The sequence below is a fragment of the Sander vitreus genome, chromosome 6 (genome assembly GCF_031162955.1).
Source record: "Sander vitreus isolate 19-12246 chromosome 6, sanVit1, whole genome shotgun sequence".
Taxonomy (NCBI): Eukaryota; Metazoa; Chordata; class Actinopteri; order Perciformes; family Percidae; genus Sander; species Sander vitreus.
Window position 1 is genome coordinate 2,231,117 of NC_135860.1, and position 19,062 is coordinate 2,250,178.

General features: G+C 42.6%; 2 protein-coding genes across 3 annotated transcripts; one reads left to right on the forward strand and one right to left on the reverse strand.

The window, feature by feature from the left end:
* Positions 1 to 300: 300 nt before the first annotated feature.
* mettl25b (methyltransferase like 25B) lies at positions 301 to 11,937 on the reverse strand. Of its 2 annotated transcripts, XM_078252053.1 has the most exons (9): positions 10,920 to 11,937; positions 9,499 to 9,617; positions 7,032 to 7,239; positions 6,396 to 6,458; positions 4,483 to 4,620; positions 3,442 to 4,232; positions 1,564 to 1,748; positions 1,379 to 1,452; positions 301 to 774 (listed from the first exon to the last, which is right to left on the reverse strand). In XM_078252053.1, the coding sequence occupies exons 1-9, from the start codon at positions 11,055 to 11,057 to the stop codon at positions 769 to 771; spliced, it is 1,722 nt and encodes a 573-aa protein (XP_078108179.1). In that variant the 5' UTR covers positions 11,058 to 11,937; the 3' UTR covers positions 301 to 768. The 2 variants fall into 2 exon arrangements, with proteins under 2 accessions (XP_078108179.1, XP_078108178.1); XM_078252052.1 differs by lacking the exon at positions 301 to 774 and having other exon boundaries at positions 807 to 1,452; positions 10,920 to 11,936.
* Positions 11,674 to 18,701, forward strand: isg20l2 (interferon stimulated exonuclease gene 20-like 2). Its single transcript, XM_078252054.1, has 4 exons — positions 11,674 to 11,753; positions 14,762 to 15,570; positions 16,714 to 16,914; positions 17,298 to 18,701. Exons 2-4 carry the CDS (start codon positions 14,905 to 14,907, stop codon positions 17,421 to 17,423), a joined length of 993 nt encoding a protein of 330 aa, XP_078108180.1. The 5' UTR covers positions 11,674 to 11,753; positions 14,762 to 14,904; the 3' UTR covers positions 17,424 to 18,701.
* Positions 18,702 to 19,062: the final 361 nt, after the last annotated feature.

The following is a 19,062-nucleotide window of genomic DNA, read 5'->3' on the forward strand; positions in this document are numbered from 1 at the left end:
TAGGAACAGTCCACTTCTGAACAGTTCTACTAACTACTCTCCCCCAAAACCGTTTTTTCCCATTTGCATTTGCACTGGCAAAGTGGCCATAGGAACTGACCTTTTGTTATTATAATCACAGCCATCTAACCACCACTATGCAGAAAAGGGAAAAGACCCTGCCCTGAAGTAGGAGCTGAAAGAGTTACAGGAACTGTGGCCGGAGGAACCTAATAATCCCCAAATTGGTCCAGTCGGAACACAAGAAAATAAAGGGTTCTAGGAACGTTATGTTCTAGGAACTGCAAAAAATCCCTCTGGTTGGAAAGCGGCTATTTGTTTTATTTGGTTCGTACCAAATTTCATGACACACATTCAAAAACAGGAACTTTAGATGAATTTTAGATATAACATTTATGGAAGCAGAACTGAGTGTCCACTTTGGTTCAGCGACATGCTTACGAGCTTTAGAGTTTGTTGAGTTTAAAAAAAGTTAAAAACAATGGGCGGCCTCTAGCTCGTCCAGTAAGAGCGTTCGCCCCATGATGGATTTGGAGATAGTGCCTTCTTTTGGGCGACGACGGACCAATAGAGAACGCTTTCATCCAAGGAACCGCCGACAACTTCAAGAGAATATATTCAGTCATTTTGTTTATTAAATCTTTTTGTTAAATCTTCATTGGACCCAAGCCTCTCCTTTCTCAAAAACTCAAGAAATACGCAACAAGTTCCAGCGTGTTCCTGTGTCACAGTAAGGCTGAAAACCTGAGGGGCTCCACAGCAGGAAGATCATGTCTGTCAGGCCAGCAAAAAAAAATAAAAGTTACTTTAATGTTCATTATTTAATATCTCTAAAAACAGAGGATAAAACCAAAGAGAGACAGATAGATAGATAGATAGATAGATAGATAGATATACTTTATTGATCCCCAAGGGGAAATTCAATGACCGTAAGACTTGGGATCCCTTGTTTTGTAAGAGAATCTTGAGTCATATTTCATTTTTAAAAAGGAAGTCTAACCCCGAAATTCCACCAGGCGCAGATGCACCGCGTTCCGGTTTTGTCTCGTTGTCCGCCATGCAGCATACCACACAGGGAGTGTCTCAGAAGCGTGACCTGAAAGCGTATTTACGAATCCCACTATGGCCACGCCAAGACCCGCCCTTCAATAGCATTCACACACTACTATTGGCCAAGCGTCCATGCTTACGCAAAGTAACGTAACCTGATTTGTACAGGTCCTATCCCCTGACCAATCGGCTATCCTAACGTTAACCTCTCGAGGTCATTGCCTAACCCCAACCAATCGAGCTGCTTAGTAGGGCGTGGCCATAGTAGGATTCGTAAATACGCAACCTGAAAGACCTGGCACCATTTTTCTCCTCCTTATCCACGCACCTTCAGAGCCACCAGCACAAAGTTTCTTGGAGAAAAGTTTGGGTCAAAGAGAGGAACCAGCTGACTGTCCACGCCTGCAGAGAGACGAAGCTCGGGTTAGAACTGAAGGGAAATTAAAAAAAGAGAGACACCACAAACTAAAAGCGTTTTTTTTACAGTGTGTGACACAGAACTGAGCGGCTCACCGTTCTCCTGCAGGTAGATCATCCGGTCCAGCAGCACCAGCGTCTCCACCACAGGAGCCAGCAGAAGGGCCAGGCTGAAGTACACCACCACTCTGCGCTGCTGCTTCAACATGGCCTCCACCCGCTGCGGGGCCAGAGGCAACCCGGGAGGCAGGCCGACCCGAGCCAGACCCAGACGGGCGTACCTGAGAGGGAGCATGGTTGTAGACAAGGGAGGACATTATTATTAATTCTCAAATTGTGGTCTTCATTTAAAACAGCTGCGCTCATTTGAAACAGGCTTATATAAGAGTCTTTATTCCTAATGAGTCCTGTTTTAATCCTCCAGGGCATAGTTTTTCCCATTTCCATTGAAATGAAAGCACATTTTAAAACTAAAAACATGTATCTGTGAACTTACTGCTATTACAACCTTTTTATTTCCAGTTAGCTGTGTTCAACAGTTGTCTAGACCACTGGGTCCCAAACTTTTCCTGTTTGATTATAATAAATTAAATGTAGTAGTAGTAGTAGTAGTAGTAGTCCATATCCATGACGTTCCACTTCCGGGATTACGCGGAAATTCCGCCTGATGTCCCTCTTTTCGGCCGGTTGTCATCTTCCTCTTTCTTTGTGTTGGCGTTCTAAACTCTGGTGGATTTCTGAGGACTATGGTTAACTGCTCCTCAGATCTCTGCAGGGTAAATCCAGACAGCTAGCTAGACTATCTGTCCAATCTGAGTTTTCTGTTGCACGACTAAAACAACCATTGAACGTTACACATGTTCCACCTAAACAAGTTCCTTCCTGAGGCTGTTTTGCAGAGGCACCGTGGCTCCGTCCGGCGCATAGCACCGCCCAAGATGATTGTGATTGGTTTAAAGAAATGCCAACAAACCAGAGCACGTTTTTCTCCCATCCCGGAATGCTGTGTGGACTATAGCCAGACCCTCCTCCGCAGAGCTGTGAAGGAAGGGCTGGCAATGCAAGACTGTAGTAGTAGTAGTAGTAGTTTTAGTTAGTAGTAGAAGTACTTTTTGCGCTAGTTCAGACCGCTGCGACTTTTCCCGGCGATGAGCAAATTTGTCTCTTTGTGAATCTTTAGTCTGAACTGGGCTTTACACAAGAAAAACAATCATGATTTGTTTGGGTTTTCGCATTTTTAGACAGAACAGTTCTACATTATGTTTTAACATTAGGGTCCCTATCTAGCACCCGGCGCAGCGCAAAGCCTGACGCAAGTGTAGTTTAAGACCGACGCAGTTGTCAATTTCCCGTCCAGCGCCCGCGTTGTTTAAATATCAAATGCGCCTGCGCCCATCTTGTGCGCCCATGGGCGTGTTGGTCTTACAGGGAGGTGTGTTCAGGTGCATTCTGGGCGTATTGCTATCTTGAGGCAGCGGGAAGTGATCGCGCCATTGACCAACAAAAACCTGGTCTAAAGTCAATAATGCAGCATTTCATTGTTATTTTAACAGCAAATTAGTAAAATGCGCCTAGGCTCGTGCACAGCGCGCACACACTATGTTTGTTACACACACAGGGACACACAGCAGCACACACACATGCAAAAGATTACAAATAAAAATATTACGGTGCAAATCCTCCATCATAATAACAATGCTCCAAGGTCCAAACGCGCCTGGCTTTTAAAGGGAATGGGAGATGACCTTCTGATTGGTTTATTGCATGTTATGCCCAAAACACACCTTTTGAACCATGCGCCGGGTGCACGGACCCTTTTCTCCGCCGTCAAACTAGCAAAAGTGGATTTGGACACGCCCTAAATGCACCTGCGCCAGGCGTTTCACGCCGTGCGCTTAGATCGTTAAAATAGGGCCCTAGACATGTTGGACTTGTACACTGGTGTAAAAAGTGGAGGCTGCAGTGTTGACTCACTCTGTAAACGGTAGTAAGTGGGCTTTCTTTATGGTCTGGATTCCTGCCCTGCGTAGATCCGGCCTCGTTTCCCTGATGAAGGTCTCCAGCATCGCCCGGTAACAGTGTGTCCTCAGCAGCTCACTTTCCTCCCGAAGCCTCCGCGTATAGTCCTCAGCGGCGTGACACGCGCCCTCCCTCGCCTTATAGGACAGCTGGTGTCCCGGCAGCCCCCCCACCCAGGAGCTCATCGGGTAGCCGAACTCTGAGGGGAGCGCTTCCCGGCCGGGTGTCTGCGGAGCTGCGACCACTCCCGGAGGGGCGGGGTTTTCTTTGGTCGTGATTTTCATGTAGCAACACGCCACCGAGGTGATGCCGCGCACGTATGGGCAGCTGACAAAGTGGCGCAGGAGTGTGGCGCTGAGGTCGCCGCACGCGTGGAGACCGGTGAGGACAAAGTCTGGATGTCGCTGGCTGTTTTCTCCACACGAGCAGCGTTTTCCTGCAGATGGCTCCTCTTCAGACTCGCTTTTGCTTAACTGGCGTTGCGATGACGATTCAGAGTCCTGCGAGCGACTTTCAGAGTCCGTGCAAACGCGACACGATGACGTCTGGACCACGTGAGAAGCCCCCTGAAGCTCACAGCCCCGCAGTCTCTTTTTGCTGGGTCCAGACGGAGTTGGGAGACCATCGTCGACACAATCTGAGACACTCAGCTGTTTGATGAAGGCCTCCCATGATGCCTTGGGGTTTACCCAACCGGCCACATGGCGGGGACAGGACTGTGACACCGGGACCGGAGAGGAGCAGTTCTAGAAAGGAAGACAGATGTTTGTTACCTTAGGTACAGATTCCACTTTGAAAATGATGAAAGGGAAACATGCAAAAACTCTCCTTTAACCCTCCTGTTGTCCTCGGGTCACATTTGACCCATATTCTAAAAAGTTTCTATATCAGAAATATGGGTTTCTATCAACCAAAATGTCCAGAAAAAAGGATTTTGACAATTTAATACTCTGCTTTGTATATGGTAGTGTGCAATAAGTTCAGCAAAGCACCAACCTTTTTCTGCCTTTCCTTCTCCAAGGCCCACAGCAACTGCCCGTCAAACTTGGACGCCATAGCAACCAGGGTGTGATCAGCCTCAATTGCGGTCACAGACAGTCTGAGCCCAAAGGACAGGAAACGAGTCAGATGACCCTGTGGATGGAAAAAAACTCCATTTAATGTGCAATGATTTTATTGTTATTCGTGTGATGTGCACATACACGATCACAAGATGCAAGCCAACAGTGTAGTCTACGTGATACGCAGGTATACGCAGTATACTCACTAAGAAAGCTCCAGGATTTCCATATACCCACTTAAAAATGCGCAATGACACGCAACAACATACTTTCCATCACTGAATTGTCATGTTTTTTTTTCTTCCTTTGTATAGGCTAAATAAAGGGATTTCAACAGTGAATTGGTGCATAAAAGTGTTTCAAAATGCAGGAAATTAAGTCTTTGACGCTCAAAATTTCCCTGGGGGAGGACACCCAGACCACACCCCGCCAAAGTCCCATTCTGGCCCATACATATACATACAGTATATAGTACAGTATACCCACTACAATACATTAGACTACACCACTGACGCAAACCCACAGTGAATATACGTATCTACAAACTGCTGTATCCCCGTATCACCGTGTCCCCCAGAGTTAGATAAGTCCATACATACCCTTCTCATCTCTGTGCGTGCCGTAACTCTGTCTGATGCCCCCAGCGTTAGCTAAGCCTAGCACAGATCCTGGAGGTAACCGGCTCCATCTAGCCTACTGCTCCCAATAAGTGACTAAATAACGCCAACATGTTCATATTTACATGTTGTGATTTGTATAGTCACAGCGTGTACAAATAACAAGGTCACATGAGACACAGACATCTTCTAACCGTAAACATACTGGGAACTATATTCTCAGAAAGGCGAAGCACTGCTACTTGGGCGGAGGAATTTTCTAGCAGCACCTGAAGCCCTATGGTGAGGGGCAGAGACTTCGCCTGGAGTTCGCTCATAGTTGGAGTAATAGAGTCAACAATTACTAGATAGTAAAAGCATAGTGACCTTGTTATTTGTACACGCTGTGACTATACAAATCACAACATGTAAACAGGAACATGTTGGCGTTATTTTGTCACTTATTGGGAGCAGTAGGCTAGTTGGAACCGGTTACCTCCAGGATCTGTGCTAGGCTAGGCTAGCGCTGGGGGCGTCAGACAGAGTTACAACACGAAGGGTATGTATGGACTTGTCTAACTCTGGGGGACACGGTGAATAAGCTAAAGTCTCAATAAGTCGGCGTGTTCCTTTAACTAGGGCTGCAACTAACTAACATTTTGTCGCTTCTCACCTTTTGAAGATTTGCTGCTTTTACTTGATAATAAATTGCATATCTTTTTTGTTTTGAAGTGTTAGCTGGACTAAACAAGCAATCTGATGACCCTTTTGGGAAATTGTGATGAGCATTTTTCAATGTTTTATGGCTGCGACTAACGATTAGTTTCCTTGCCGTTTAATCTGTCGATTACGTTCTCGATTAATCGATTAGTTGTTTGGCCTCTGAAATGTCAGAAAATGGTAAACAAAATGTGGATCAGTGTTTCCCCAAAAAGCCCACGATGATGTCCTCAAATGTCTCGTTTTGTCCACAACTCAAAGATATTCAGCTTACTGTCACAGAGGAGAGAAGAAACTAGAAAATACTAGAAAAGACTTTTTTTAAATCATAAAAAAAATTATTCAAACCGAGTAATCGATTATCAAAATAGTTGGCGATAAATTCAATAGTTGACAACTAATCGATTAATTGATTAATCTTTGCAGTTCTAAACTTAACCATACCTTAATTATAACTTATTTACCATAACCACAATCTCTCTCAGCACTGTATGTACAAATATAAATAGGTGTAATAGGAATAAAGTAATACCTGTCCAGAGCCCACATCCACCACGCTGTTGCAGTCAGTCTGGTCACAAAGTTGTTTTACCAGCTGGGATTTAAAAAAAAAGAAACACGTTAAAAACACTCAACAGAAAAAAAGTCCATGTTTTTAAATGTCAACTTAAAGGACAAATCCGGCGCAAAATGAACCTAGGGTTAATAACACGTGTACCGAGTCGTCCGTTCTCTAGGATGTGTTTTCATGCTAATCGAATGTGACCAGTTTTAGCCCAAACCGCTAATTAGCTTATAACGCTAGTTGTAGGGGCACTGGTAAAGTAAAAAGAAATCACTATTTCTATACCACTAACAAGGCTCAAAATATCACCACACTTCCACGGTAGTATAATGAGGGTCCCTACATGTAAACCGAAGCATTGAGAACTTTGTAAGTGTACAGACAGTTTATTAAAAAGATAGTTTAGAAAGACCGTACCGTTCACGTATAGAGGCAGGCGCCATCTTGGGAAAACAGTCATGACCAGTCGAACTACGAACGCTGTGCTTGAGCTATGTTACTGGTTACTGGTTTCACAAATGTGTTATTAACCCCTAGGTTCATTTTGTGCCGGATTTGTCCTTTAAAAACCTGGGACACGGTAGCAAATATTAAACCCTGTACCGAGCCCAGCTTGCGGATCTCGTGCTGTTTCTTGGGTTTGACGTGTTTCCTGAATATGTGTCCCAGCAGGGCGCTCTGACTTTGGTTGTGCAGGAACTCCTCAGGCTTCTCCGCCGTGCCTCGCCCCCGCCTGCACTCTCTGGGAAACGCCAGAGCGTGAGCTGTGGCACGGAACGCCAAGAGCGACAGAGGCCACACCGAAGGATATCTGTAATGACAAATGCTCTCCGGTCATTATTTTGATCACGAGGCCGGCAGTGCTTCAGCAGAAACTAATCAGCCTGTTAGAGAAGACCACATCTACATGCCTTCAGAATCATTAGTTCAGAACTAATTATTATTTTAATCTATTTTCTTTTCACTGAATATAACCTAAACTGCAGTCTGAGACCCCTCATAAGTCTACTCTAGACAGGTAATATTCCTAATTTGCTGCCAGACTTCACAAAAACAAACTACTGTTTCCTGATAAGATGGTGAGCAGAAATCCAACACCTCGGCTTTGAAACAACCTAAGGCTTGCTGAATCAGGGGCTTCTTTTTAAAACACACTTTTATAGACTTGTTTTTATGTGATGTCGTCTTTTGTATCGTCTGTTTTTGACCCCATCGACTGTTCATTTGAACCATATTTCATTTCATTTATATATTTGTCGTTTTTACTGTCCTTTTTCAAAGGTGCCCCATCTTCTATTTTCACTATTACAATGATGTGTATATGCATGGTTCGACTTATGATTTCATCTTTGTGGGGGTCTCTTTTAATAATAAAAATAAAATAAAAAGTAGTCTATGAGTAGCAAATTTTGAGTATTAAACATTTCATTTCCTGCATTCTGGTGAATTTTTATGCACCTATTTACCTTTTCTGAATCAATGTATGCTGCAAATGTATTTATGTAAATGGAACATAGATTACAATGCAAATATAAAAACATAATGGAATATATTACAATAAGGCTCTCAGGCATTCTGCATAGCTATTTCTTCTCCTGTAGATCGACTTTTCTAATCTGAGTCAGCACACATGTAGCCTAGCATCATTTACTCCTCCCTCCTCTTTTGCTTCTTTTGTTGAGGAAGTAACGTCCTTTAATGTGCATATGACAATTATTCACCTCAAAGATACATTAATTCATTTTAATGGATTAATAAAGCCCTGGACTTTAATATTTCAGATGTGTTTGAGCAATATTTCAAACACATATGTTCAAAACTTTGTGCACATTCAAAATATATCCCATCTGTCCTCTCTGAGATTTGGAGGAGTCGTGATATTTTGAGAAAAATAAAGTAATAACAGGCTATTACAAGAATAAAGTCACTATATTTCAGAAAATAATCCACCTGCACCACAGTCTGCTGTGCATTACGGGATTGCTCTGCTGATACGGTCGATCTCAGACCGTCTGACAGACTCAGAGCCCCGTTTGAGACTCTGGTCTCTGAATGAGACAAAGTTACGCTGCTCTACATCAGAGGTGGGAAACCGAAACTACAAAATCTGCTGCAGCATGTCGACAGCAGAGCGTGTTCATTATAAACCTAAAGCTGCACAGACTACGGACGGAAGGCGCACTGCTCATTTCTATTTTTACATGGAGAGTGGACACTAAGAGACGCACAGGTCTGCTTCAGAGCTCCGTGTGTTTGGGAAAAGTGCTTTATTTGTGATTTAAATAATGGTGCTGATGATTTTTAGAGACCCGCACAGGTGTATGATTTTACTGCTTTCATGGGAGCTCATCCTCTCTCTATGGGAGCTCAGCTTCCACTGGCTGCCACGTAATTCGAACCCTGTGTATATGTGTTCCTTGGAGTAAGGACTTGTAAAGGCACTGATACACCAACCCGATAATCGGCCGTCGGACAGTCTGGCGAGGTCAGTGACTCGAGTCTGTTCCGTGCTGTCATCAGTCAGAGGAGCCGTCGGCTTTAATTTGGGCCGATTTGACTTGTTGAATCGGCCAGTCGGACTCATTGACCAATCTGATCGGTGGAGTGCTAACCCGGAAATGACAAGCGGGATGAACGCCTCTCGACGAAAATCTTTTAAAATGACCTTTGTCGATCTGAAATGAAGGCAGATTCAGCAACTGCACGGCCTATTTCTCGCTTAAAATGTTTTCAGAAACACGTTTCGGTGAACTATCTTCGTAAAATATGAGATCGTATTCCGAACGAGCTGCCATTAAGGTCGATTTTGAAATTCGGGAGAAGCCAGACCCACGTGACGCTTTCGTCCAATCAGCTGCCGGTTTTCATTTTTTGGGCGACAATACAGATTAGCGCCGCCTGCTGTTATGGAGAAGTATTACATCTCGCGCACGCGCAGAACGTACGCTCAAGTCGGCGTCGCTTTGGTTTGTTCTGAGGCACAGTCAGTCTGACTGCCTTTTCTGCCGACGGTCGGCTGTCGGGTTGGTGTGTCAGACCCTTAAAGGGCCTGGTTACAATCCAGTAGTACCTCTTGTCTGTGTGTGCAGCATCCAGTAACAGGTCTGCGATCTGTGGATACGACAGGTCCTGCAGCACAGGCTGCCAGGTGTTGGGTAAAGTGTGCCAGAGATCTTCAGTGAAGAACTCCTACAGGGGAAATAACAAAGTGACAGTTATTAGAGAAAACTACAAAGGGATGGGATATAAATCCAGTTGTCTAATTGTGGATAAATAACTATTATTTCTTTACACCAGACAGCTGGAGGATGCTTTCCATACAGCGGTTCTCAAATCAAGAATATAAATATATAACATCCAGTGGTGGAAGAAGTTTGTTCCCTGTCAGTGTTTTCCTATTTTATCTGATGTTTCTGGATTACAAACAACCTACACTTTTTAAATAAAAAGAATATGAAGTGGGAATTTTCTACATTGAGGCGCATCTTAAAGATGACGATATGTATTGATATTTTCACTTTGCATTGATAATATTGGATCATTGAGGATCGAATCAATATATCGATCCAGATCGTAGTATCGGTGCGCCCCTATTTAATATGCAGGGACGCATCATATTCTATATGAACATCATATGTTTGTAGCGTTGCTGTACTGTGAAGACCACAGAAAAAACGCTCTGTTTTTAGTTTTGTGACGACGCATTTTCCTGCTGATCCAAGAGGCCTTTTAAAGACTTTATTTAGCTTAAGAAGGAATTTTCACAACACATAAAGTAACACCTCATGGATGGAATTCATCACAAACATTCAACGTCAACACATCTGGAGATATGTGGTTTTCACTGAACAGGAAAGGGATGATCTGAAAAGTAACTAAAGCAGTCTGACTATATATATATATATATATATATATATATATATATTAGGGCTGGGAAATATAGCGATATTATATCAATATCGTGATATGAGACTAGATATCGTCTTAGATTTTGGATATCGTAATATCGTGATATGACATAAGTGTTGTCTTTTCCTGGTTTTAAATGCTGCATAACAGTGAAGTGATGTACTTTTCTGAACTTACCAGACTGTTCTAGCTGTTCTATTATTTGCCTTTTCCCCACTTAGACATTATGTCCACATTACTGGTGATTATTTATCTAAAATCTAAGTGTGAAGATATTTTGTTTAAGCACCAATTGTCAACCCTAGAATATTAGTTACTTAGTTACATTCCACCACTGCACCACATCTCACAAAGATGCATATGGTTGACACAAAATGTAGCTACAAATGTACACAATGAAGTACCGTTATGCACGATAACAATGTGTTGTCATGGAAAAGTAAGTCGCCATAGCAGCTTCATTTTTTTTTTTTAAAAGCATCTTTGTTTCAAAACACAACAAGAATTGCCTCCTCTAACATAGCTAGCTGGGTTAACCTGGAAAGGCTGCAAAGTGTAAACAAGTCAATCGTCGATACGTACAATTATATAGGAGTCGGATACGTGGCTGTACTGAGACAGGAAAGTGGTGAGTCTTTTCGCCAGGTCTCTCTGTTGTTCTGTAGAAAGGCTGGATGTAAACATCTCCAAATCCTTTGCTGCTAGCAGTTTCACTGACATAGAACTTGGAGATGAGCTAAAGGTAACATAAGTTAGCTTGTAAATGCTAAGTTATTTTCCCAGTTAAAACCATGGAAGAGTGTCTAAAATACGTTCTAACTCGCACAGTAACGTAACTTAAAGTCTCGTGCTTTTCGTTTCACAAATGTTAATTGTAATTAGCCAATAGCTAGCTAGCTAGTTGATTTCACATGTAGCTAGATTGCGTTTAAGCGCTTCCCGTAAATTCCGCATCGGTTGGTCGGATCCGGTCGGATGGTACGATGTCGTACGTTACAATAAAGTAAAGCACAATAGAAAATCGTAAAATCTACATTCAATCAATTACCACAAATTAAGAAGTTAGCAATAAATACTTAAGTCAAAGATTCTCCAAGCTGTCTCTGATTTAGTGGTTGTTTTAGGGATATGTTTTTGTTGACAAGCTGCGGCGAGTAAATGGCAGACATTGTGTGTTTAATTCAGGTATGGATGCCCATTTCCGCCAATGTTATTAAAACAGATCCTTTAAGTCATTATAATACCGCATATTATCGCAAAAATAATGACTAACACTAAGTATTTAAAAATGACTAGCTAAAACTTTTAAAGTATTTTTCTTTCACAATTTCTGGCTGTCCCCGAAGGCAGCATGACCCGGATATTGATAGTTTGTTGTGAGCAGGAAGAAAGACTGAGGTCCACAGTGTGCAGCAGGTCTGGTTTTACATTTCACAAAGTTATTTTCAGAGATTTTCCAAATTGGGAATCTATCGATATCAACCTACTAACGTTCACAAACACGCTTAGCCGAATTTTCCGTTAAGATACAGTCGTATCTAGCAACCGCTAACCACAGAATTAGTTAGCGTAGTAACAGCTCAGCTAGCGTTAGCGTGAGCGAGCTAACGTTCGCTCGTCAACATCCGCGTTCGCTAATGTCATAAGCGAAACTTAACGTTAGATTTATTTATTATTTTTATTATTATTTTTTTTAATTTACGAGCTAATTAGGACATTAGCTGCATGTTTAATTTGTTTGTACGTACATAGTATTGTGTCAGTAGCTTGTCAATCCTTTGTACAGGAGTGTTAAAGATGAGGAAATAGGTTGTTTCATGTCAGGGGCGATTCTAGGATCAGAGCATTAGAGGGGCTCAGCCCCTAATGAGCATGTAGCTATGTTTTCATCCACACGTTTTTATCCGAATTAAGTGATATCGAATGAAAAATGCCTTATGGAAACAGTAAAATTCGATTGCATTTGAATGTCGACTCAAAGGAAATATGTTCGGTCTCATCGGATTGTATCGTGATCGATATATACGGCTTATGCGATTAACGCTGATGGAAACGTTATTTGCCGAATAAATAATGAATTGCGATTAAGTTTTAGGTCATTTTATGGTTGCAACCCGAGACAGAACGAAGAAGTTCATTTCCGCCCAGTATTTCCGCTCTGTTTGCACACATGGCGGGTGTCAACAAAGACAGATGGAAGTGGACCAACGAGGAGACGAGAGACTTTTTGAATTTAATTTACGAGCAAAATATAGCGCTGTCGTTCCCACACCACAGGCCGCCTCCGTTGTCGTCGGGCATTTACGTGCATCTGCATCATCATAGCAACGTGTTGACAGCGTCGTCGTTTTCTTATTATAGCTCGATATGTCGCTATCAGCTGGAACATTTTACAACTTGTACAATATTGATCATTTGTTGGTAGAAGGCGCGATCTATTTTGTCTAGCAAAACTTTGTTCGCAAATGTTTGCCTGAATGTTGTGCGATTCAGTGCAAAAATGAATGAAAACACTTTAAAATGTCTCAAATCAATTCGATATACCAATTTGACCGCAAAACAGCATGTGACGTCATTATGCGCAGCTTTTTATTCGCTTTAAAGCCGTTGGATGGAAACACACTTTCGCCAGCTTTATTCACATGAGTTTTTTTTTTTTACTGAACTTCAGATAATTTGATTGACAAGTGGATGGAAACTTAGTCTGTGACACGGATACAGTTTTCACTGGATAACAATGAATATATGTATTTATTATTATAACAGAGGATACATGCAAAAATATTGAACATATGAAAAAACTACAAAAGTCCCTTTATGGACTACCAGAACCAAATGAAACGATAATGAGGTGTAAACAATAAATAAATAAAAAATAAAAATGTCCTTGACTGGGTTACAGGTGCGTAGCATTGGCGACAGCGACACAGGATATTAAACCTGTTTTTAGTTATAAAAAAATATGAATTTGTTTTTAATTATTATAATTTTTAGGGGGGCTGAGATGAAACAGGGTCTAAAATCGCCACTGTTTCGTGTCACAATAAAACTAATTAATTGGGTCAACTGTTAACGTTATAACCACACATTTAACTCAAGTCCACCTGTAGTAAAACAAAAAATGGACAAATGCCTCGATATCGATATAGTAGGGTTGACAATTGGTGCATTCACAAATTATTTACACCATGAGATTTGTAATAAATAATCATCAGTGTAAGAGCCATTTTCATTTGTTTTGGGTGTAGGACACAAATTGTCCACTGGTGTCACAATGTGCTTCTTTTTCTTCTTTTTTTAGAATTTATTTTTATTAATTTCTGTGGGTCATCATAATTTGGTTCCAGGAATTACATCAAATAAAGGCGAAACAACAAATATAAAAATAAACAAAAGGAAAAGACAGATTTCAAAATGTTATCAAAATCAGAGTTGCGTCAAAATTTCATCTCTATTTTTTATATACTATGCTTCCCTCAATACTTATTATTGATTATATCAACCCACCCCTACCAACCCACCCTACCATCCGCCCACCTCTCCCACCCCCGTCCCCATTTACCCGCACACACAATGTGCTTTTGAGTGATGTCTATTTAGGTAGGAGCACAAATCATCACATCAAATCGCTACAACGCAACGCTCATGTGGATGTGTAAATGTTTGTTGATGGAGCTTGATGGACACATGGATTCTTGCACGTTCATTCAAAGAACGTTGTGATCAATAAATGTCCATTGAAACTCAACAATGACTATTGGAGTCTATGATTTCAATAGTATGCTGAGCGGTGTAAGGTAGAAGAGAGCGCGTCAGCTAGTTTACTAGCCATATACTGTTTGTTTCAAGTCTGTATAGCATCCCCTCAGCGGCTTTAAGTTTTTAGCCATTATAATCAGAAATATGGATATAATGATTAAGCGGGTAAAGGGCAAATAACAGAACAGCTAGAACAGTCCGGAAAGTTCAGAAAATGACATCACTTTACTGTAACGCAGCCTTTAATAATATCCATATACTGCCCAGCCATACTTTATATACTGCTGGGTAGCTTATCTTATAATAATACATCCTATTTCATTAGTTGGTTTATATTTTGTGTTCATAATCTGAATCTGCAAAGCAACTAAAGCTAATAAATAATTGTAGTGGAGTTAACGTATAAAGTAGCATAAAATGTAAACATCCAAGTACCTTACAATTGTTCTTAAGTACAGTATATGTACTTAGTTACTTTCCACCACTACTGATGAGAAAACAAAAGTCAACATTTATGTAAATTCCATCGTGCGTTCAAATGCCGCTCTTAAATTCTTGCTTTAGCTTGCAGGTAGGTGCACACACAGGTTATATAGCAGTTATACATGCAAGTCCTGCCAATCCAAACAAGGTTTGATGAATGAATGTTGTGTTGTGTTTTGCAGGATGATACATTCTAACTGGTTTCAGCCGATACAAACTGGACTACAAAGGGTGAAGACGTGTTGAGGAGAACTAGTTAAGCAGATCTAAACAATTGCTTTGAGCAAATGTTACTTTTGTCCTCTGCTGGGCTGCGACCATAACCATGTCGGACATTATAATCAACGTGTCTGATGAGCCTGCACAGAGCAAACCTCAAACAGGAAACCAAAGGAGGAACAACAATTGGTTTCGTAAAAAGATGCACAGGGGCTTCCCGCAAGGTCTAAGTAAATACAACCACAGAATGGGACAGTCCAGACACGAGCCACCGCCTCCGCGCCAAAATGGAGCACCTGCCAAGCATCCATCCACTTCCACACACAGCAAAAGTTTACCTTCCCCGAGCAGCACAGCCGGCGCGTCCCACTCTAGCTCCCAGCCTTCGACGTCCGCGCACAGCCCGCCTTCCTCGGCTGTCTCTGTGAACAGCACAGGCAGCCACGAAAAGCCAAAGGAGCCTGGGAACACAAACCCAACAGCCTCTGCCCATCGCCCCTCAGCGTCAAGCCTCTATAAAGCCACCGCCACTCAGACATCAACAGGGAACCCCACCAAGTTCCTCGCCATTGACTGCGAGATGGTGGGCACGGGACCAAAGGGGAGCATCAGCCAGCTCGCACGCTGCAGTCTGGTGTCCTACGACGGAGACGTGGTTTACGATAAATTCATCAACCCCTCCGTGCCCGTCACCGACTACCGCACCCGGTGGAGCGGCATCCGGCGCAGTGACCTTGTCAACGCCATACCGTACGCTGAGGCCAGGAAGGAGGTGAGGAAATCGTTTGCACCAGGTCTCTGTTTGATTATACAAATGTGTTTTTCCTCAGTTGCGCCCTTCGCCTCTTTGCACTTTCCCACTGCAGAAACGTATTGAAATGTAACGTAACATGTAGCCGTTGAGAGCTTTTTTTCCCCCCACTGTGCTCCACTCTCCACTTATTTATTTGATGAATTGATTAATCAGTTGTTCCATAAAATACCACAACACAGTGTAGAGCTGCAAAGATTAATCGGTGTGAGTCATTTTTTATTAACAAAAAAAAAGTCAAAAATCTCTGATGTCAGCTTGTTAAATGTGAATATCTTCTAGTTTCTTCTCTCCTCTGTGACAGTAAACTGAATATCTTTGAGTTGTGCACAAAACAAGACATTTGAGGACACAGGCTTTTTGGGAAACACTGATCCACATTTTCACCATTTCCTGACATTTCTGTCAAGAGACCAAACAAGTAATCCATTCACTTAGAAAATAATCGACAATGATCTAATCCTAAATCTCTGCCCGACACGGTTTGCCAACCCAAGTCTGCCAAACTGGGTGCAAAATGAAAGGTGCTCTAAGCGATGCGACGCTACAACATTGTTTGTCACATACAGCAAACATCACCTCACTATCCGCTAGCTGCCTGTCCCCTGAACACACTGGGAAAAAAAACGCGGTCTCTGTAGACAGCCCAGGCTCCAAAAATAGGCAACAAAAAACAAACTGCACCAACCTGCACCACTAAAAATAACCGACAAGAAGGATTTGGGGGTGGGGGTTAGTGCCATGGATGTATTAGTGCGCGGAAGGGAGGGGGAGGGGACGGGATGAGGAGGAGGGAGGGGCGAGTTTGTTTGACAATACTTCGAACGTCAACAAGAAATAACGTCACCCAACATCGCTTAGAGCACCTTTAACTGTTTTGTCCACCGGCCAAATGGCTAGTGAATGTTCACATTTTACCAGCCACTCAATAGATTATCATTATTTTTCTTGGCAGGTGAGCGAAGCACATCTACCAGCCACTTGCATATTTTATCAGCATTTGTCCGGTGCCAATTTTGTGCCCCTAGTGTGAAACGAGTGTGCAGTTCATTGTGTATAAACCCAATGATTTCCTAAGAGTGAATGTGTTCCCTCTGTTGGAAGATACTGAGGCTGCTGATGGGGAAGGTGGTGATTGGCCACGCCGTCCACAATGACTTCAAGGTCCTGGGTTACTCTCACCCCGGTGCCTTGACCCGAGACACGTCTCGCATCCCTCTGCTCAACGAGAAGGCCGGCTTCGCCGTGCAAGAGTGTGCCTCGCTGAAGAGACTCACCAAGGCCATCTTCAACCGAGACATCCAGGTAGGAGGAGCTCTACACTGGTGTTCAGACGCCAGAGCAGTGTGGACGCGAGGCGTTAATATAGCAAAAGATAAATAGATTTTTTTTTAACCGAAACGTAGTAGTGTAGATCTAGCCGAGGCCTGCAGTGTTGTGTATTCCATGGCTGCAAAGGATTTTTTGTTGGTGTGCAAATCTGTAAGTTTTTTCAGTTAGGTTTAAAATTCTTTCCTGAAAAAAGTACTAAACAAGTGGCTGGAATCTACTTTGATCATGTATGATAGCAGTCAATGACAGATCCAAACTGCAGCTTAAAGGAATCCTGTGAGCTGTGGGAATGTTTCAGCCAAAGTGTGAAAAAAGTCTCTAAAGTGTGTCCCGCTCGTCGTCTCTTGTGTCTTCAGACTGGGAGGAAGGGCCACTCTTCTGTGGAGGACGCCAGAGCCACCATGGAGCTTTACAAAGTGGTGAAGGACGAGTGGGAGAGGAAGTTGGCCTCCAAACCGCAGGCCAGCCAGTGCCAGGTGTGAGCAGACAACGCGGAGATAAACCAGAGTTTGAATCAACATTTCTGTGTGGCAGGATGCGGTTTGGGCCTGGCCACACGGGCCAACTCCTACTGTCCTGTTGACATGTGAATGAAGATACCAGAACAAAACTGTACCTGCTTATTCAGTGCACTGGAGAAGCTTTTACCAGCAGGATTAAAAAAAAAAACCCTGTAATATTATCATGGGAGAAGAATAGAATAACTGCTGGGTCAGACACTCGGCTTTGAACCTTCGGTTTCAGCAGTTCTTTCTCAGGGTTTGCATTGAGTTTAAAGGTGCTCCTGCCACTAGGGGGCAGTCATGTATTCAGTCCAGCAACAGAAAGTACATCATTGAAACACTGTCAATGATCCCCCTACACACACAAAAAATATGGTTTTAAGTTTCCACAAGGTAAGTGTTTTTAATAGGATCCGCAGTTCAACTTTCAACCCCGATTAATGTTTACGCCACTTCGGCGTATATTCATCTTCTCGCCATCTGAGCGAGGACGATAGAGACAATTTCAAGTCTGACCAAACTGCCACTAAAAGACCTCAAATGTCATTTTACATTTTAACAGTTCTAATCATCCGTAAGTGAAGATATGCGTACAAAATGCTGCTTTGATCAACCAGTGGTCTTCTTCAGGGAGGTTCAGCATTTTTTTAGAAATGCGGAAGTCGTTAGACCCGCATGTGGCTTTTATGGATAAGAAATGGTTATTACGTTTTATCACTTTGAGACATGATTTAAAATGTGACTTTTTTTTTAATGTTAATGTTTGAGAAAAAAATGATAGAAAAAGTGCAAGAATACACGTCTAGAAAAAAGGCACTGTTAAACAAAGTAGTTGGTAAGGTATATTGCCCAAAAAAAACCATACTTTTATATGCTCATAAAGTACCCAGGATATAGTATATTAGAGCAGGAGGCCTTAATTTCAAAGTAAATTTTGATGTCGTTACTGAATATTATCCTGGCAAAATATTTCAACACATGATTCCCCCCCCCCATCCTGACCTCTGTGTCCTTGGCGGTACCTACGTTCCTGATGTTCTTCATCACTGTCTTTGAGAGGCTGACCACTTGTTTACCTGAACTCTTTTTTTCCCCCCCCCACTCTGTTGATGTACTGTAAGTCTGCAGTTTTGGAATATGGACGTGCTCACTTCCAGAGTCGGTACGGTTTCCTTCCTATGCAACGTCAGACAGAGTTCAGTCGTCTGCCGTAGATTCATCTCGGTGCTTATCTTCAATAAACCATTACCACAATCATTTTGAAGTATTTGAATCATTACTGTAGTGCTATTTTATCAGTCTAGATAAGGGATCGACCGCACCGTTGTTACTCTCTGCTCCTCACCACAGGGCTTCTCAGGTGCTGCGCCCAAATCCCTCCGCCCAAGTAGCAAAAGTAGCAGTGCTTCGCCTTTCTGAGAATATAGTTCCCAGTATGTTTACGGTTAGAAGATGTCTGTGTCTCATGTGACCTTGTTAAATTGTACACGCTGTGACTCTACAAATCACAACATGTAAATATGAAAATGTTGGCGTTATTTAGTCACTTATTGGGAGCAGTAGGCTAGATGGAGCCGGTTACCTCCAGGATCTGTGCTAAGCTAGGCTAGCGGTGGGT

Bases quoted from the DNA above. Each gene is read 5' to 3' on its own strand.
- mettl25b (XM_078252052.1), bottom strand. From the start codon at position 11,057: ATGTCAGTGAAACTGCTAGCAGCAAAGGATTTGGAGATGTTTACATCC. The intron at 6,459-7,031 runs GTACAGGGTTTA...TTTAAATCCCAG, and splicing joins AGATCCGCAAGCTGGGCTCG to CTGGTAAAACAACTTTGTGA. The intron at 1,749-3,441 runs GTGAGTCAACAC...GCTCCCTCTCAG, and splicing joins CACTTACTACCGTTTACAGA to GTACGCCCGTCTGGGTCTGG.
- isg20l2 (XM_078252054.1), top strand. From the start codon at position 14,905: ATGTCGGACATTATAATCAACGTGTCTGATGAGCCTGCACAGAGCAAA. The intron at 15,571-16,713 runs GTGAGGAAATCG...CTCTGTTGGAAG, and splicing joins ACGCTGAGGCCAGGAAGGAG to ATACTGAGGCTGCTGATGGG. The intron at 16,915-17,297 runs GTAGGAGGAGCT...TTGTGTCTTCAG, and splicing joins TCTTCAACCGAGACATCCAG to ACTGGGAGGAAGGGCCACTC.